This window comes from Hyalella azteca, unplaced genomic scaffold, assembly GCF_000764305.2.
Source record: "Hyalella azteca isolate HAZT.00-mixed unplaced genomic scaffold, Hazt_2.0.2 contig5779, whole genome shotgun sequence".
Classification (NCBI taxonomy): Eukaryota; Metazoa; Arthropoda; class Malacostraca; order Amphipoda; family Hyalellidae; genus Hyalella; species Hyalella azteca.
The window spans coordinates 1-21,287 of NW_025935959.1; the positions used below are offsets into that span (position 1 = coordinate 1).

Genomic DNA, 21,287 nt, shown 5'->3' on the forward strand with positions numbered 1-21,287 from the left:
TAGCCCTGTTCCTGTAAACAATAAACTTGCCTCACACCGTGCTCCTGCCTCTCCCTAGCCTCTTGTATACTTGTATACAAGAGTATACTTGTATTTCAGCATTATCAGCATCAATCTTTACATATTCATAGAAACGGATTTAGTTAGTTGCTCAATTTTGGTGGGCGCCTACTTTCCATAAAGATAAATGGTATCGAATGCGATAACGTTGTATGCGTGTTTACAAAATTAACTTAGTATAATGATGGCACGTGGTTAGTTATTAGTAAATTAATTGTCAATATGATAAATTTATAGAATAATTAATTGGTCAGCAAGTGTGGTGGTATTACTTTAGATAAAGTGCATCCAAAAACTTGTGTTTTTTTAATTATATGGTTTTTGGGGTGTAGATTAAAAATCTGAAAAACGTTTTTGGCGGTCGGCATCGGAAAACCGATTTTTTCCAATTTTTTATATATTTTCTATAGAAAACGACAATGGGGACCCGTGGGGAACCGGGGGTTTTAGAGGGGGGGGGGGACACGCCGGAGGCTCTAATTCGTCAAAAGAAAAATCGGGCAAAAATCGGCGAAAAATTTGAAAAAAAATCGGAAAATATTTTTTGACTGGAAATGATCTATATCGATCTGGGAATGACTGTAAACCTATGTAGAACCCATAAATACCCATAGGCCTCTTGGGGAAAGGCCCGTGGTATATAAATTATGGCCTTAACGCGCCTAAGCTGCAACCTCCTGGGTGGTGCGGAATAGCAGCCTACATCCTAACTTAACCTAGCGCGATTTTTGGGTTTTACATAGGTTTACAGTCATTCCCAGATCGATATAGATCATTTCCAGTCAAAAAAAAAAATTTCCGATTTTTTTTTTTAATTTTTCGTCGATGTTGCCGATTTTTTTTTTTTTTTTTGACGAATTTGAGCCTCGGGCGTGTACCACAATGCTAAAAATCAACGTGGCAATTACTTACTCGGTTAGCTTGCTCAACTGACATTCACCCCCTCCCCCCCTAAAACCCCCGGTTTCCCCATTGTCGTTTTCTATAGAAAATATATAAAAAATCGGTACCGCCAAAAACGGATTTCAGATTCTTAAGCTACACCCCAAAAAACATAATTAAAAAAAACGCCCTTTTTTTGGATGCACTTAATCTAAAGTAATACCTGTGTGTTTGTACTAATCAAAACAAATTAAAGAAAATTTTTAGTAAGTGTGAGGAGTATTATTATATATTTAAATAGACAATAGGTGTAATAAATTCGTGACAAATGCGTAAATTCATTATCGGCATCAAAAATTGATATTTCGGCTCGAACATCCGACATTGGCTTATGAAACCATTTTGTAGATAAAGTTTCAAGGACAAAATTAACTAAAATATAAAAAAATTACTATTTCCAAGTGTTACGGATAAAAAGTTTATCTAATCAGTGCAGTAATGTCGCAAATGGAAATATTTTAACTTGTGGTCTCCGGCGCAAGTCAATATGCTCTACTAATTTCAATGTAAAATAAAACACAAATACAATTCAATTGTGAAGAGCGCATATCATATATCACTACAGCAATTGACGAAGAATGATCAGTTGTGGAAGATCAACTCAACTTTAATCAATATAAGACGTGAAGAGTACTTATTTTGTTCGTTAATGGCAGTTTGCATAGTTGAACATATAGTCCAGCCGTGGGAGTTTTTTTGAGTGTAGAACAGTGGTTCCCAAACATTTTCAGCTTGGCGCCCCCTTTGGCTCCCCAGTGAATCTCTAGCGCCCCCCCCCCCGACAGACGCATAAAAACATATCATGCTCGTGAAATTTTTTTAAATTTCACCTTCGGAATTATTTGGCGATACGGGCCGAAATTCGCAGTGATCAAAGAATTNGATATTTGTGGGAGGAGATAGATTTTCTAAAGTACCCCTTTTTAGCCGTTTTCTATGAATTTCACGTTTTCTATCAATTTTTTCGAAAAATTCATAAGAGCAAAATGTTTTTTTTACATTTTACGTATGTATGTGAAGTTTCATGACAATCGGATAATAACTGTAGAAGTTTTCGTATGCTAGGGCGGTCCCCTTAAAGTTCACGCACGTCGCAAACCTAGACGGAATCGAAAAAAACGATCGGGCCATAAACATCAACGTATATGGTTCTAATAAACGCCTGTGCTACGTTTCATCGAGCAGCGTTCGCTTGGGAATAATTGTTTTTCGTTTGAGAAAAATTTTACGTTCAGTGCAAATTTTCTAATCGGCCACAGAAATGCCGGTAGCTTCTCCGTACAGCCGTGTAACTCGTGGGTGAAGACTTAATTGAAAATTTTTGCACGAGCTAAACATCAGCGATATGCGATTAGGAATGCATATTCAAAGTTTCCTACAAATGTGTTTTGTAGTTAAGAAAATAATTCACTGTGAATTTTGACCTGTTAGAACCGAAGGCAAAATCTGAAAAAAACAATCACGACCTTTGCAAGACTGACGGTAGTTGAAATAGCTACTAGGCTTCCACCAGGTTCGATATAGTGCTAGGCATTTCAAGTCTGAACATATATTTTTCCAATACTTTATCTAGTCTGTTCTTGAACGCGTTCATACTTGGAGCGCCAACGATGACATCGGGAGGCTGTTCCACATGTCGGTGTTTCGAAGCGAGAAGAAATGTCGCGTGGATAAGTTGCAGCTCAGTTTTTTTTTTAGTTTATAGCCGTGCCCCCTGGTGTTGCCCGTTGCCCCCATCGTTGTTTAATGAATGCAGGTGCAGCATTTCTTGGAGCTGCGTTCCTTAGTTTGAGAGATATTTTTAGTTCACTGAAGCTTTGAGAAAGCCATTGGCCTACTTCGTACAAACCATTACGAATGGACAGCCATGGAGGTGCGCATTTATCATACAAATTCCTCGCTAAGTGGTATCTAAATTTACACTGATTGATGTCACGCATGGTGGAAATGCATGTCAGTAGCTAACGGGCAGGAGTATTCGAGTTTCGGCAAGAGGACCTCAAAACCGTCACACACGGTGATAAATATTCCCTTTGAGTTCAATCGATTACATTGTAATTTCTTAATCTCACAAATTAACTTATTTAAAAATAAAGCTATTTTTATACTTAATTCAGGACTGCAACTTACAAAAGTCAAAACCAAATCTGCAAGTGGCTCAAACTTTTGAGCCAATTGCGATCTGATGAACAGTTGAACACTCTTTCGACAGGACTGTTGGTCGCTTGCATTCCTGGCTTCAAGTTTATTTGCGTCCTGCAGATATGTCAACGAAATAAATTTTTAGTGAGAATCACATAAGACGGAAATAAATACGGTATAAAATTTAGCATTTAATAAATAACACAATTATATCAATACACTACCGATTGAAAAAAATAACAGAGTATGGACTTCGCCATAACAATAAATTGAAGATTCGGTAAAGCAAATACGTTCACAAAATAGACCCCCCTAAAAAAAGAAGAAACTCGTTTACTTTTCTCCAGGCACTGTACCTATTACAGGTTATATGCAATGTTATGTTTTCAGAATCAACATCAAATATGACTTAACAGTATTCCCATGGAGCATGAATAGACAGGAGACAACGATAAATTTTTACATTGAAATAAAAAAGAAATTTCAGTAAGAATTTCGAAAATTTAGCAGTAATTTAGTTAAAAATAGGTGCTTTTTGCACTGATTGCAAATTTATCGCAACATTCAGTCATAACTTGAATATTTCTTACTGGTAAAATAGTAAAACATAGAGAAATTATATAAAATGAAGTGCATTGTAAACCAAGTATTCACTGAACACTTTCGGAGCAGAATGCGTGGAATGAAGAGTTACATGTGGAACAGACGAGAAGAGAGCTAATCAAACGAATTTCCAAACCTGATGGCATGAAGCTATTGCGATCACACCAAAGGAACCGGCTCGCTGCAGTATTTGCTAGGTTTTATCAACTTCCATGGGTAGTAACGATTAAGGTTAAGAAAATCTAACCTACTATGTTGTATATAATCCTAGTGATTTTCAAGCTTCATGATGGAGCTGTTCAAAGTATTAAAGAGGAATGAGAAATGTGTGAAAATTAATTAAAATAAAATCGTTCAGCTGAAATTTGTACCAATCAAAATCCTTTTGTAGACAAGCCACCAATAATAATGAAACTAAAGTTGACACCCCATGAGCGATTAATAAAATTGGAAGAACAGTCACTTGGCAAACCACAGCACAACAAGTTGGCAAATAAATATAAATTAAGCAAAGATGAATGGCTCACAATATCAACCATATAAATGTTCCAAGTTGCTAAATGGCAGGTATTATTTACACATGAAACAAAGGACTCCAGAGCCTATTATAGCTACTAGTCTTTTGGAGAATTTGTTCACATCCGAACGGCACATCTCTGTATGTAGTGACTGCGTTGTACTGAATAATTCAATTAAGGACGCAGCTAATTAAATAATAAAATTTATTGATATAATTACACATAGTAATTTTAATACATCGATTCTCCTTCACCAACATGTTTTATGTATTGAAAACTTACAAATTATGGTTTTAGTATAGAACAACACTTTAAATGAAAAAATGCAACTATTGACTCGAGTTTGACTAATCTTGTTCCTACTGCCACATTAGAATAAGTTTTTGGCAAGTTGAACATTGATGACAAATACAGGTTAGTTTCACGATTGATTATTAAAATAACTGAACTCAATGCTTGACCTGCCACAGCATCCAATACCATGCAAAGAGATATAACAAGAATGGCAAACACAAATTAATTTGTCTTTTTCATCTCAACAACAAAGAAAATAGCAATGAAGGACATCAAAATAAGAGGATAAACACTAATATTAAGTGATCATTATTTTGCAGCGGACTAGGGATATCTCTGTCCAGGCCTGGTTGCAAACCAGATGCAATTGTTTCAAAATTGACTACAAAGTAACACCAACAATGAAGTTGTTGGTGTTACTTTGTAATATAGGTAATAATATAGTAGCTGAAGTATGTGCATCAACTTCAGCTACTATAGCCATGCAGAGACAAGGGCCATGGTCATCACTTTCTTATTTACAGCTGAAAAGTCTCACAACAAAGATCTTCTAAAAATCATTACACAGAATGTTGATATCTCAGCCTGTGCTCTTAGTTGCCGTAAGCTCCATCACAGGCACTATAGTTTGGACTTAAATTCCTTCCTCTGTGACTGAAGATGTAGAAAGAGGGTCGGTTACCTGCAGTCTCCCACGTCCTGAAAAACGGCACAAATTTCATCCTTGTATACTACAACCTAATCAATATGTACTTCTTCTGAGGAAACAGAAATAAACTGAAGAAAAAAATTTAATTCATCACTCAGATTAATGTCTGTAACAATGTCGTATCACAAAATTAAATAAATCTTTTTATAAAATTAAAATTTCAACATGAATTAAAATTTTCAATAGCCCTTACTTGTTTTCTAGCTGAATGTTTGCTCTGATCTCTCGAAAGTCCCCAACAATGTGAACAACTCCATACATTGTCACAATGAGGCTCACAAGGCACTGGACAAACACCTGCAAATTACAACAAGGAAATTTAACACTGCAAAAAGTGCAAACAAAACAAGAATTTTGGATTGAGAGTTCATTAAATATTTGAAGCAAAATAAAAACATTCAATCACTAAAACTAAAATAAGAAACCACATGCTTTCCAGTACCTATACAGAAACTTATTTAAGAAGCCTCTTTCAACCGAGATACCGGTACTGGTACATGCCAAATGATGTACAGGTTTTAGAAGCCAGTTGGCTGTTGATTTTTTGACTCTCATTTTTGAGAATTATTTTTAACACATCAAGTGCGGCTATGTCACATTCGGGGCATATTTTGTACTGGTGATACAACTCACTGGCTGGGCTGTGCTGCACTTAATGTGTTGGGACATTGATTCTGACAGTAATGGCATGTCAACAGCAAAAGATCATCATAACAACAAATCAACAATGTACTCACATCAGTAGGTAATGTTGAATACTCTTGCTCAGTAATTCTAATGAAGCGTCGATCTGGAATTAAAGGGAAAATATCAGTACAAGAACATCCCCTTTAACCTAATGATAAATTTGAATATCCATTAAATCTTATATGGTAATGAAATCACTAATGATCATCAAGTTTCAAATTAGTCAAAAGTATGAATATATATTTCATACAGCACTCTGCAATACATATGACTCCATTAGATTTTATAGTACCTCTGCCACCTCATCATCCATTTGGAGCTTCTTTCCACAAATGATACTATTAGTCAAGGCAAATGAGTAAAAATTTCAAATATTAATAATAAATACAAAGAATAATTATTGATCAAAGTAAATTATCTGATCTTAGCTTACAGTTTGCTGTACCTGTTCATCAACACTTAATGCAAGTCAGTTCCAGAATGAATTTTACCTCTAGAGTTAACACCACTGGAGTTAAGTCTACATTGATAGATAGAGGTGAGACAACAATTGATTGACACCATATCAATCACCATGTCATGACACTATGTCAATCAATTATTGGTTTGATTGGAAATCATATGGCTTGCAAATGGCATTCCCACAAAATTTGACACTCAGCAGTTCAATGGTAATCCTACTCAAAATTTTGGTACCAAAAATGTTTTAACTGACACTGTCATAGGTACTTCCACTCATGTCACACAGCTTTTCAACAATAATGAAACTACCACGCATGATGTATCTCCAACAGAGAAGAAAAAGAATGTGTAAACCAGTTAACTCCCAAGTAAATAAAAATGTTTTTGTTGTTATTTTTAATCTAAAGTTAGAGATTTGACATGAGGCCCCAGATTCTGAAATGGGTTAAAAATGTCACTATGGAGCCATAAAATTTCAGTGATAAGTAGGAATCTTCCAATCCTGCACCACATGTGACCACAATCATGCCTTTTGTTAAACCTTGAATTGCTATGCACTATGCAGGATCTTCCTAACTTCAGAACACAATCTCAGTGTTTGTGACAAGTTAAACTCTTCTGCTTGATATAACTCCAATTTCCCAAAGATCTCAATATAGTAATTAGTCAGTCATCAGGGATAAAAAAAATTACACCAATTATTTTCTTTTTTTCAAATGGTCAAGCTCCCCAAAAGTTGACTATCAAATTAATTAGGATCTGCAATTTCAATGTTAAATTTTCACTTTCTTGAAAATCTATTCTGAATCTAAAGAAGAGCTACTCCCCTACTGGCATATGATAACTAAGACTATGCATATGATAACTAACTTTAGCTAGCTAAGAAATTGCATTGCACTCAAAAATTGAGAGCTCACAAATAGATCATTGAAGTGATTGAACTACCAAAATATCTCACATACAGTATATATATATAAAATAAAATAAAACTTAAAAACTCTGAAATTACAACCAAATTAAATCTGACATGATTACACCTTAGTCAAATATTAAAACAATGAATAGACATCTTCTAGGCAATGCTGCAAACTGCAATGATAGGCATGAAATAAAGATGTTTAATTTTCAACTAGAACTTTCCAAGTTCCAACTATTTTGGCTGCCATATTTTGGATTCTCATCATATCATCTCTTATTTAATTGTTAACAGCTATCTAATAACAGGAGTGTACATTGTACAATCAAACTACAGGATTCCTAAGTTATCAAGTAACTTAATGACTAGAACTTTCCAAGTTCCAACTATTTTGGCTGCCAGATTTTGGATTCTCATCATATCATCTCTTATTTAATTGTTAACAGCTATCTAATAACAGGAGTGTACATTGTACAATCAAACTACAGGATTCCTAAGTTATCAAGTAACTTAATGGCCTTCAAGTTAAAGTGGCAAAGCAGGTTTTTTTTTACTCTCCCTCAACCTCAAGTTCATTTTAGTGTCCTGAAAGTAGATCAGCATATTCACTTTATTTTCACCTGTATTTTCAAAAATCAGTTGTGAAACAGCCATTTTTACCTACAATTTTAGGTATAATTCTGATCTATATTCTAAACTGGGTCCAAACTCTAAGTCTAATGACAGTCTTGTCTCTTGACTCTTGAATTATAAATATGTAGCTTCAGTAGCAGAAATTTCCTAAAATTATGGGTAAAAACCATTGTTTCGCAGGTAATTTTCAAAAATTAAAGGGTAAAATAGGCCATTTTTCTTTTTTTCTAATTTCTACTCCAACTCCACAGACCACAGAGGAAAGTGAAAAGTTTAGGAAATTTTAACAGACTAACAGCAACAGGTGAAACTGTGAACTTGACAAGAAGACTTGCTAGCTATTGGCATTTTTTTGTGATTCAGAGCCTCAGAGGTGCATTGAACTGACTTCTCCCTAATTTTTCAGTTTAGTTCCAATGTGAATGAGCCAGAAGGCAAAAGCTCAATAGTTAAAACTGCATAGTCCATAGCATAGTGGCAAAGGAGAGAGTTTTTTTAGACTCTCTCAAGTTCATTTTTGAGTCCTATATATAGACCAGTAAAGTATCCTGGATACCTGCATTATCATACATAAGAAATTGGTTTGAATCGTGAGTAGGTAAATGAAGAAATTAAAAATGAACTGATTCTAAAAAATCTGTGGTTTGTCACTATGGTCCATAGTGGCAAGGAGAAAATTTTTGTTACCCTTTCTCTCATTCATTTTAGAGTCCTACAAGTACAAGTATGAGTAGGTAGACCTGTCACCAGTAAAGCAGTAAGTAGGTAGCCTATCAAGTAGGAAGTAGCTATCAAGGGACATTGGGACAAGGATATTGGATAAGAATATTAAAAATGAACAGATTGGATGGATTGATAGGCAGTCTCGGAGTTTTTTGGCTTGTTTACACCTCATTAATATGACATTAATATAAAATTCTATCTCGGCAACTGGTAGTCTGGACTCTGTAGTCTGGTACACTTTTTAAATTCTCCTATTACCTACCTGCTCTAGCCGTCTAGCGTTCTAGCCGATAAACTTACGTTGAGCAGCTGAATATCCGCCATGAAGTAATGATACAAAACCAAAAATGAATAGGAATTTGTAAACAGCTTTGGCCATACTGTAGCAGAGAAACATCTGATTTACTATTTCCAGTAACTAGAAACAATTATTCCCAAGCTCAAGCTGAAAAATCGTACAAGATTTCTGTTATTTGGCGGTGTCTATTAAAAAGTCCAGTACCTAAAATACGGAAAGAATTTTCACAGTTCCCAGTAAAAAACGACTTTCTTGGCTCACTCTATTGAATTAGGAATTTGAATAATTAACGGGTTAATAATCACTTTATATCAGTTTTATGACATATATTATGGATAGTGAATCCAATATGGATACATGACTTCAATATAATTGGATATCTTAAATGCTCATAATTCATATTTTTTTTTGCATAATTCGTAAAAAACTTACAAGTTATCGGATAAATCAGAACATTTTGAATGAATTCTTTCCTCAACTGTGGCAACTTCGAGACATATGAAAATAATTTTATTGTTGAATGACAACATGATAGCATATGCTGATGGCAACATTCGAGCCAACAACTGTATTCTATCAATCTTTTTCACGGCATGTGAGCAGAAGAGTTCGCAGGTTTCCTGATTCAGCGCTGATTATCGTAGGTAAGTGAATATTACGCGTGATTGTTGTACCTATACAGTCAAGTAATTTTATAAATTGAAGTTATAATTTTATATGGTGGATTTTTCAGGAGCTCTATTAGTGTTGTAAGTTGTAAAATCGTACGTACTACGCTGAAACGTTGAGTATCGATGACGATGTGTATACCGGTTAACTTAGGATCAATCGTTTCTGACAAGATTTATAAGTAGGCTAATCGCTAATGCTGCTTGTTTTGCTAAGCAACGTTGATCATTTGATGGCGTAGCCTATTTAGAATTGATTTGTTTGAAAACCTTTCTTGGAACGCAAGTTTTTTATCAACTGAATATTAAAGTATATTAGGTAGATGGAAGATTTGCTTTAAAATTCTGAAATGTGATGCCTATTGAATGGCAAATCTGAACCTGATTAACTTGAGAAATTGAATTTTAAATGGCTCTAATTCTTGAACAGAGGCTAAGCTAAGCAGACTAAACTAAAGCATTTGATGATGCTTAGGCCTATTAGGATAGTTGCCTCTGCTGCTCTGCATTGTTATTGTATCCCTACACTACAGACTAGGCCTAGTGAGTGAGACTAAGACTACAGTCACTACACTACAGTAGTACAGTTAGCTAATATAGGCTTAGCTACTTAGTTAGCTACTTCAGTATTTTCTTTAGCATGCCTAAACCATTAAAATTTACATGCATTGGCTTAGGTATAGCCTCTAGGTCTAGGTCAAGAAGACAAGAACCATGGTATAAATTTGTTATGGTTCTTGTTCATTTAATAACAACTTGTTTTTCCCACAATAGCCTATTTTCATTTCCTTTACTCAATTGTTACAATCAACTAATTCGTCATTACTATTGCTTACAGCTTTTCTCATAGGGTAAACGCGGTATGGTATATTCTGACATTGTGGGTAATTCCGACACTTCTTGATTTTTTTCCTTTGTATTAAGCTTTTTCTTAGTTCCATCACTTCCATGCATTTGTTGATGGCTGAAATAGTGACGTCATACTTTAGCACGCCATACTATTGCCAAAACACTAGGACTGGGCCGTCTGGCGGGAAAATCTCGAGATCCAAAGAGACACAGTGCGCGTCACCCAGTGAGAACATTGAAAAATGTGTCAAAGTTGATAGTTGACCTTGCTCTACCAAATAGGTAGTGATAAACTGTTTCAGTCTGTTTGTGTAGAAAGAATATTATGGTTTGAGACTTTTAAATACGTCTGTAAATATGTTAGGAATCCTTTAAGCATACTTGTATTTGCTGATTTCAAGTGGTAAAAAAATTAATAGATGATTAAGTTAAAAGATGGTTTTAGACACATAAAAACTAATTCCGACACAGTTTGGAATTAGACACACGCAGCTCGTTGGCAGCCTCGTTCCAAGCTGTGTGCCAAAATTAGAAATTTTTTAATTAAAAGCTTAATAGCTCTTAATTAAAAGCCTAATTAAGGAGTGTTCAATATTCAATAGGGTTCTAATTCCAAGCTGTGTCATATTCCAATACAGCTCACAGCCTCACACAGCGATCGGAATTCAAACACAAGAGTGTCGGCATTACAAATTAGTTGAGTTTGAAGCGCGGCCGGAATTAATCTCACAAAATGGCGAATTTAGTCACAGTGTCAGAATATATGGATTTTGTAGGTTTGCATTCTAAAGGCTTTTAAATAAATATGGCAACATTTTGAGGTGTTTCATTGGTGCTGGCGTGTAATGCGGTCAGCGGTGTTTTGGGAGTGACATAAAGCAAACAGAACTTGACACAAAGTTCTATAATCCTACCCTGAGTTACATCCCTTTCCACTATTCACTCACCACTCCTCTTATAAGTTTCATTCAGAATCATTGCATCCCACCATCAGATCACAATCATTTCATTTTTCACCCACCATCTTATTAAAAAGAAATTTGGGCAAAAGCCACAATTCACAAATGAAGGAGACAATCTTTGATGGTGGAGAATTTCAATTGTTCCTATTATCTTTGTCTGATTAGGCCTACTCATGTATGTAAAAAAAAAACAAGAAAAATGCACAATTTTGCCTGTGATGTGTCAAAGATGCCCTTGAAAGGGATTTTGATCTCTTTGATTGTTGGAAAATTCTGACATTTCATTACAAAAACTACTCTCTAGTCTTTACCATCATTCCATCTTTAATGTCCTTTTACTTCCTGCACTGTTGACATTGAGTTAGTAGGCTATGAAATATTTGCTCAGTGGTAGGCTAGGTCACCACTGAGCAAATAACATCTATGCACATAGAACATATTTGTGCAAAAACATTACTTTCAATACCAGGCATTGATAGCACTGGCAGTACAGTAATGTTAATTTGTAAGGGTGGACACAGCAGCTAGTTCAGTATGTAATAATGTTGCTGTTGTAGCCTACTTGGCTACATTTTTTCTGTAGCTAAGTAATGGGGAATGGCAACTAGATCAATGTGGATAATATTATACAATTTAATTTTGATATAAATTGACTCTTTTATATAATCTATGATATACTGTCATATACAGAGGTATCCACTTTAAACTAAGTACCATTTTATTTGATTTTACAAAAATGTGTTGAAGTTGAGTTGGTAGTAGATTAAAAGTTGTGAAGCAAAGTGATTTACATACTAACATTCTTTAATCTGTACTGAAGGTACATGTTTTGTGCTTGAACTTTCCTTTCCTTACTTCCAATTAGACACAGGGTCTACATTGTTTTTATTCCCATGAAAAAAAAATTGAATTACATAAGTATACTGCAAATTTTCAATACCTTATTTATAAATGATGCCTTTTTAAGTAAAAAATTAATTTTGGCTAATTTGTCACTTTTGAATTGTGACAATGTTTTTCTTGGCAAAGTTGTTGTAAACCTAATGGCTGCTGAATTGAGTAATGTAATTTGTTAACATCTGTGTTGAAGCATTTTCTTTCTTCTTGCAGCTTATTTGAAGTGCCCTAGTCATCTCGATCAGGAAAAAGTGAGTATCTGATTCGATTAGATTGACTGCTCCTGTCTTTGATTGAAGCAATTGTTGCACTAGATCAAGATTTTTAAAAAAGTTAATTTGAAAACTTTGTTTTTACTTTCAAGTGTCCACTAAATTTAATTGTAATTCATATGCATTTATTTTTGATTTCTTTGTTACTAGGGTATATTTACATTGGTAAGCAACTTTTGGTCCAAAGGATTTTTTTTCATTTTCAAATTGCAATAATAATGTTTACTGCCTTCATGAAAATAGTCAGTGTATTGAAATGATGCTTTTCAGATCTAATGTTCATTTGAGAAGTTCAGTTGAATGTATTGAAGCATTTCAGGGGCATCTGCAACGTCTTGAACATGATTCTGTATATAATGGCTGTGATTTTTTTTTCTAATCAAATCAGTAGAGGTTGATAGATAGTTAAGTGGAATTTGGAAATTGAACATGATGATATGTTTAAAATGGAGGCTTTATACTTTATTTTATAATTCAGGTGAAACTTGAAGGAAATGGCATCAGCAGCAGTTGCTTCTCATGAGAAGGATGTGTTGAAGAAGGGAGTGCAGGAGTCACAGCAGCAGATCAGAAGGATCCGCATCACGCTCACCTCCAGCAATGTCCGCAGTTTAGAGAAAGGTTAGTTTGCCTTGTGTTAGAACAGTGGTTCCCAAAGTGGGCGATATCGCCCCCCTAGGGGCGATGGAAAGATTTTGGGGGGCGATAAGGAAGAAGAAAACATCACCGTTAGGTTCTGATGAATGCGTGTTCCAAGTTTAGTAGAGCTGCGTTAATTTGTTTTGGAGATATTTTCTTGATAATTGAATTTGGAGATTGGTCGTGAGACCGGCCACGAGTCCGGCCGTAAATTCGCCCGAGACGTCCTAGGTTTCTTGTGCGGGAACAGTTAAAACAGCTGAAAAACATATTGGTTCACTAAATGGGGTTCTAGTTGTGAAATACACATTTGTGTTTAACCTTTATCTTTTAAAATTTCAGCGTACTAAATTTCAAGAAAATGGCGTATGTCTGTGGGGGGCGCTAGAAATTCACTAGGGGGCCAAAGGGGGCGCTAGCCTGAAAAAGTTTGGGAACCACTGTTAGAATAATGGAGGAACTCTCTAGAAACCTTTTGAGAATTGGAATTGATTTATAATTTGGTTGAGTGCCTAAAGTTTTTCAAATGCATGTTGAATATTGAGAGGGAGTTTCAATTAACTGAATTTGTTTTAATCATTTTGATTTAATGAGTCTTTTTAAGAGTTTTTATGTGATGACTAAATAATTGTGTTTTTTGTTGAGGATTATTCCTGCTCCCATGTTGCAACTGTTACAATTTGGATGTCAGTCAATTGCATTATTCAATAATAGGTATTGATGCAAATTGTTTATTTTATTATAATGTCAACTAAACTTAGTTTAGTGAAGACTTTTTACTAGAAATATCAGTACATGGATAATCTTGGGCTAGAGAAAAAGATTCCAACTGCCACATTCTTCCCAATATCAAGGCATTTGTACACGGGGCTATCATTAGCTGTTAGTATATGCTGCAGGTTATTCCACATGCCCAGTTTTGCCAGCTGAAAGCTTATTCACAACGCAAGTATTTGGTAAATGGTATTTTTTCATCTGCAAGTGCAGTGCGTCATTGTAAGCCTTCAATCTAGAGCTGTGCATGGTCGAATATGGAATAAAGAAGGAAGAGTTTAATGGAGGTGTTAGGAGAGCATTTGATGGTGTTTGAAAGGGCATTTACTGGAGTTGTTTGAGGAGGCTTTTGATGGTGTTTGAGGAGGCTTTTGAGGAAGGTGTTTTATGAGAGATTTGATTAAGGTGTTTGAGGAGGCTTTTGATGAAGATGTTTTAGGAGAGATTTGATTAAGGTGTTTGAGGAGGCTTTTGATGAAGGAGTTTGAGGAGGCTTTTGATGGAGTTTGAGGAGGCTTTTGATGGAGTTTGAGGAGGCTTTTGATGAAGGAGTTTGAGGAGGCTTTTGATGAAGGAGTTTGAGGAGGCTTTTGATGAGAGAGTTTGAGGAGGCTTTTGATGAGAGAGTTTGAGGAGGCTTTTGATGAGAGAGTTTGAGGAGGCTTTTGATGAGAGAGTTTGAGGAGGCTTTTGATGAGAGAGTTTGAGGAGGCTTTTGATGAGAGAGTTTGAGGAGGCTTTTGATGAAGGAGCTCTTGCTGAGCATATGAAAAACTTAAAAGATCAGCGTAGAGTGTGGGCGAGAGACCTAATAAGCTCTTGTTTAAGTTTCAATATAACTCGAAATAAGTACTTGAACATATTAGCTAATTGAATCTATGCATTTATTGTCTACTCAAATTTCAATTTTTAGGTGATAGGTTTTTATGCCTTCTGGGTGTACAGGAATGTTGCACTCACTGCAATAATGCATGGTCATCGCAGTTATTGCAAGGATTTTTGCCTTTGCAATTCCTATGTTTCTGACTGCTGTACTGCACTGCATTCACAACCGGCATTGGAACTGGATCTGGTTTAACCTCAGGTTTCCTATGTTTAGTTTTTTATATATTTCCATCTAGACCCAAATATTATCCAAAACTCAGGAATGACTACCACAATATGGCTCAACATGTTGCAGAGGCACATCAAACGAGCTTATTGCCCCAAGTTTGAACCCAAATCTTACTCGTTTCCTACTAATATATTGATTATTTTTTATTACTAACATAGTCTTTCATAATATGGGGCTTGGATTTCATTAATGCAGTTGTATTCACAACATTTCTCATCTTTATTAGCATTGCTCGAGAGTTCAGAATGCAGATCGCCATCCATTTCCATACAATCATTGACGTACAAGCATCTCATTATTTGATCAGAGGTATCTCGGGTCGTTGAATTCGTTCCTAAGTTATTTTGGGTGTCGGATAACTCGCTACAATACAGACTACTATGATGAACTTTATGTACCTTGAGGAAATGAAAATCCCAAAAGGGACCTTCACGTTTTCTCTATTCATATCACTAGTTGGGAATTCTTTCCCTTGTTACCGTGAGACTCTATTTCAAAACACTATATTCGTAATATTGAGAAGTTTCATTTTTCTCACGTGGCAAATATACTTGCCAACCAGCGATAATGGGAGTGAACTGCTTGAGACGCAATTGCATCAGCTACTTGCAAATGAAAATTCAATCACTATATTTGGAGTGGAAATACTTGCAGCTAATACCAGCCCCGTGTATAAGCATCTGTATGGAGACCTAGGGCTTATTCTTGCGCATTGTAATGTTTGCTTATATTTGGAGCGATGGAAGTAGGATTAGTGACATCTGAATTGTTGGGTGTTGCACTTGATGGAATATTAACTTACATGCTCTTAGGGTACGCACACAGTGAAAGCAGGTTGCCAGCGTGCTGGTTACCTGCTCAGGCTGGCGCCTGAAACCATAGAATACAGAAGCCTATTTGAACAGGTTTTCACTGTGAACACTTGCATTATTATCCTATGTTCATTCTTGTGGCAGGTTGGAGCAGGTTGCCCGCGCGTGCAAACCTGATTTTACTGTGTACGTACCCTAACGGTCTAACCCAATGCAATTACTTACAGTTTGCTCAGATCTGGTGCGCGGTGCTAAGGAGAAGCACCTCAGGGTGCACGGTCCTATGCGCATGCCTACCAAGACCCTGCGCATCACCACAAGGAAAACCCCGTGTGGTGAAGGCTCCAAGACCTGGGACAGGTTAGTCATTGTAGTCAATTTGACTAGAGAAAGCTTCTAGGTAGTCAACCGCCAACGTGAAGAATGAATAACACGGATATCTAATGTGGTTGGTCAATGAAATTAAAACGCCTTTTAATTCTATGGTGGAGATTGCATGGCTAAATTGGATCAGTCTGGTGGTCAATATTTTATATTTGCACATTGTGCCAGTAAGAGGTGGATGTGAAAGTTCAAGCTTAGTGGTTCGATAACAGTTGTGGTTAAGATTTGCTGCAATTCCGTGGTTCAAACCTAGTTTCGTATCGTAATGGTGGTGTATCACGATGACAAAAAAAAAACGCTAAAGGCGGCATAACAGGTTTGAGATAGGTTTGAATATTATGGAAATGAAGTTTAACCTCGGCAATGGCCTGCGGTCATCTTATCTAAATATTTTTGAAGAATTGTGGGGTGTTGGATTATGTGAAAAATATTTTCTTCGCCAGCATCTCGTAGTTACCCGACACTTCTTCTGAAAGAATTGTTTAAAATCTCTTTCCGCTGTGCAGGATTTAATCAAAGCTGCTGTTTAAGCAAAATGATCTCTTGCACCGTGCATATAAACTGGTTAAAGCCATGTGTTACCATTTCATTGATGACGAATGTAGTTCTCTATGAAAATTGTTTAAACTAGTTCTAATTTATTGCAGTCAATGAATAGCAAAATTGTTCGTGTAATTGTTCGCAGTCCACAGTGTGAACAGTTTTCTTGTTCAGTTGCTCATCAGCGAGTTGTTGAACTTATATAATTTCTTGGCATACAGGATGCGTCTGGCGACAATTCAACCGGAAACTTCTGTTTTTGTTTATTGGCGGATAGCTTGAATGGTAGTCCACATTTAGCTAGGGTGTTGATGTACGTCAAGTATAGTACGAAATTATTTGGAAGATATTTTGTTATCCCGCTCTAGGGATAGTCATTTTCCACGCTTAGTAGTCTGTATGTTACGACTATCCGAAATGTTAATCATTTAATTTCTTATTTTGGCGACGCGGCACAAATTCGTTGATACGATGACTTGAGTGATTAGTTATTTAGTACTCTAGATGAATTCTGAAATGACGGGTCACTTTTGACAGGTACCAGATGCGCATCCACAAGAGAGTGATCGACCTCCACTCCCCTTCTGAAGTGGTCAGGCAGATTACCAGCATCAGCATCGAGCCTGACGTTGATGTCGAGGTCACCATTGCCGAGTAATTCTCGCTCAGTAAATGGTTAACGAAATGTCTTGCCTCGTTACTATCCATTACTTTAAATTCAGGGTGTCGAATCTTGAAGCCATGTACGGTTTTTGAGCGTGCGTCAAATCATTGTGAAGACGTATATATAACGAGATCGTTCTGAAACTGTTAAGTGCATTAGTCACTCGTCAGAAATGGGAGTACTTTCTTTTTATTCGTTGGTAGTAGCTGTATTTCTCAGTCATATTTGATCTAAGAGTTTGACAAGCAAGTACTATCTGAAAATGCCGTCTGAAGCAAAGTTCTACGCTGGTGTGCTTTATTATTTGCATATAGTTTGGCGTATGTTTGGCCACTCGTGCATAAAAGTTGTGGCTTGAGTGATAGCAGTACAGAAGCTAGATGTTAATGGTAGACGTGAGTAGATGTTCGCAACTTCAAAAGCAACTTGAATATTTCAACGAGGCAAAATCGTGATTATCCACTGTGCACTTCTAATAGCTACATATGGAAAGTCTGTCGCTAGATCCCACTGGGTTGTATTTTTTTGCCGTGCTGATCAGGCGTTTCGTTCGCAACATCTAGATCTTCATCTCGTCAGTAAGATGACGTCCGAAATAACTACGCCAAGACGATGCTTGAGCGTGGAAATGTCTTAATTCACTTTTAAATTCATTTTTTGAGCTCAAGCACTCGAGTCGAAACAAAGAAAACTGCTAAAGTTGCGCACCATCCGTTATTGATCATTTTTATAAATTCTTAAATTTAACCCCCAAAAAATGAATAATATTTTAGAAACATTTTTAATTCTTCAATTTACCCTAAGCATACATTCGGGACCGAGTGGTGTCCCAAATAAACTCACTTAGGAATTTTCACGCTCAATAGAATTTGCTCGTATGTTCTTCCTAGACTATTTTAAATTTTGACTATGAAATTTAAACCATATAATCGCGTGCAAAATGCAATCTAGAAAAGAGCATGAAAGAATATCTGGAATCGTCTGTTCTAATAATGGCCATGTTTGCAAGAACTTCCTTTACAACGAGACGTTCATAACATTTCAGGACGCATTCAGGAGACTGATTGTAAAAAAATGAACATTAAAGATGGAAGTAGAGTTTAAATTATCTATGGCGTGGCTTATGAATTGGGAGCCTAATTTAACCTGCTGATAGCAATTCGTACCGCAGGGTATTGACAATCATAACTACAGTAGTATAGTACCGGTGTTAAGAGAACACTGGACAAGTTTGGCCTGTTACCGATTCTTGGAATGTTCTTGACTTTTGACTCAACTCCTCTGTATGAACCATTATTTTGACGCAAGAAATAGCATTTTGACCACGAGTCCGGCAAAATTAACTCCCAAATCTTTTTCCACTGCCGACTTTTCGATCGCCACTCATTCGTTAAAGTTAAACCATGTCTTCTCGTATTGAAACTTGCTGTTCATTGTTCTTAACGATGTGAAGTACTTAACACTTGCCAATATTAAAACGCAGCTGCCACGTATCAGCTCAGTCAATTAAATTATCAAGTTCATCTAGAAACCGCACGTTTTCGGCGTATTATCCTTCACTTCCTGAAATAAGGTGTCGTCAGCTTACATGGAGCACGCGCTTGCCACTTCTCCCGGCAGATCATAAATGCAACTACTAAAACCGGCCCCAGAACGCTTCCATGTGGCACGGCACTGCGCATTACTAGAAAATCTCTTATCCAATGGAGTACATTTCCCTTTATTGTCAAGGACTGTAATTTGCTTAACAGCCGCCCGTACGGATCATTTTTCAAGTGCCTTGGCAAAATCGTGGTACACTGAATACACTAGAATACACAATCGTGGTACACTGAAAGTAGACAAGAGGTTAGTGGTGCAGGATCAACCGGCAATAAAGCCATGTTGACAGTCCGAAAGGAGATGGTGAACAGTCAAGTGATCGCTAATCCTATTCCTCACAACAGATTCCATTACCTTACAAACAACACTTGTCAGACTGACAGGGCGTATAGTTACCGGGGCTACTCTTGTCACCTTTTTGAACAATGGTGTTACTTGAACTTCTTTTCAATCGGCCGTCAAAGTTTCTTCGTTCGTTTTTTTTTTTTTTTTTGCAATAAAAGTCAGTAAGTAAGAGGGCCGGCCATCACGGTTAGGCCGGTTATTTGAGTAATCTGAGGTGAAAGCCGTCGGGTCCACATGACTTGGTTTCAGCCACCAGGCACATGAGAACCTCTACTTCGTGCATTTTAAAACTAGTTAACTTCAACAGGAATTTAATTTTTACTAGTTAAGTTCACTAGGGTCTAGGAATTGCGATTCAAGCAATCTAGTGACATTAATACTTAGCTAACCTCAAGCCCACTGGATGCACTTCACTAGCTACTGTTCAAGTCCTCATCCGCGAAGGCGCTGCTGAAGAGGTTGCTGAAGAACTGTTCAAAAGCGTTTGTCTTGTCCTCATCCGATATATATTTCGCTGATCTACTTTCAAATCAGAAATACCGGCGTTTTTCTGACACTTCGACTAGCGTACGCAATGACGGCATTTTGGTGCCGTCGGTTTTTTTTACATGAACGTAAATATTCACGTAGAGAGATGGCAGTGGTACCATTTGAAAGAACAGAATTCCAGCTTTAAGATGAGTAGAAAAACCGGAAAAGCCAAAATTGATCGATTTTAGCCAGGTCGATCCCCTTAAATGGGTCAATGACCCACACATGTTCATAGCTTTTGTTCAGGCCAAATGTTCATAGCTTTTGGGGCAGTGTCACTAATTTCTCTGAGTGTAAGATTCGTAATCATGTTTACGATGCCGAACTAGGTTGTATGATTGTTTATTTAAACCCGTGAACAGGCCACATTATTTTAAACTTGATGGCATATCTTGTAAAATTTAATAATTCTAATAAATGGGTATGAAATCATAAGAGTGACTTGAGAAAATTTTTCCGTCTGAAGCCACCCTTAAATAGGCACTATATTAAATAAATATGATTAACATATTAATAGGTTTATTAACTTCTTATTGTATTAGTGTTCTAGACTTATCAAACTGCTGAGGGAGCTGGAAACGTTTTCAATAGAGATATTCTGAATTTTTGAGGAGTTTTCTTCGCTTTAAAATTTCTAGTGAATTTGCGATTCAATCATTCAAGCAATCCTGTGACATTAATACTTAAATAGACCTAATGATGCCACTGCAGTTTCGCATTCTTGAAAATATATTTTTCAATATTTTTTGCTGTGAATGAATTCTTGTGATTCATTAAAAAAATAATAGACGGAACGGTGGGGAAGAACGAAGATAAAAAATGGTGGAAAAACAATGCAAAACTATCTTTAGAAGATTATTATGGATTTCTTGAGAGCAGGCAGCACCACTTGTAGGATATATTGGCTCGAGGAGGATAATGTGCTAGAGCTAGAACGACTATTGCAGGAGGGGTACGTATGAGGTGGGAGTGTTGGCTCCGACAGCGTTGCTCTGAACACAATTCGTTGAACAATATTAATGTAACGCCAGATCTATCAACATCATTAACTAGTGTTTTCCTTTGAGGAAACTATGCAACCTGCATTGCTATTTATTTACCTTATTTACATTACACACTTTATTTATTACTGTTAATATTACATTATTCCATTTACCTTATTCACATTATTAATTTTTCATTGGGCATCGATTACGTCTCACAAAATTCGTCTCATAGTCAACATAATTAACATAGTCGTCAACCGT

General features: G+C 36.4%; 2 protein-coding genes across 2 annotated transcripts; one reads left to right on the top strand and one right to left on the bottom strand.

Moving 5' to 3' along the window:
• Window positions 1-4,491: 4,491 nt before the first annotated feature.
• On the bottom strand, window positions 4,492-9,182 carry LOC108667145 (ER membrane protein complex subunit 5-like). Its single transcript, XM_018154134.2, has 4 exons — window positions 8,990-9,182; window positions 6,006-6,058; window positions 5,462-5,565; window positions 4,492-5,258 (listed from the first exon to the last, which is right to left on the bottom strand). Exons 1-4 carry the CDS (start codon window positions 9,084-9,086, stop codon window positions 5,153-5,155), a joined length of 360 nt encoding a protein of 119 aa, XP_018009623.1. The 5' UTR covers window positions 9,087-9,182; the 3' UTR covers window positions 4,492-5,152.
• A 365-nt stretch (window positions 9,183-9,547) lies between these two features.
• Window positions 9,548-17,583, top strand: LOC108667139 (40S ribosomal protein S20). Its single transcript, XM_047880634.1, has 5 exons — window positions 9,548-9,631; window positions 12,577-12,614; window positions 13,114-13,256; window positions 16,202-16,334; window positions 17,436-17,583. Exons 3-5 carry the CDS (start codon window positions 13,130-13,132, stop codon window positions 17,554-17,556), a joined length of 381 nt encoding a protein of 126 aa, XP_047736590.1. The 5' UTR covers window positions 9,548-9,631; window positions 12,577-12,614; window positions 13,114-13,129; the 3' UTR covers window positions 17,557-17,583.
• Window positions 17,584-21,287: the final 3,704 nt, after the last annotated feature.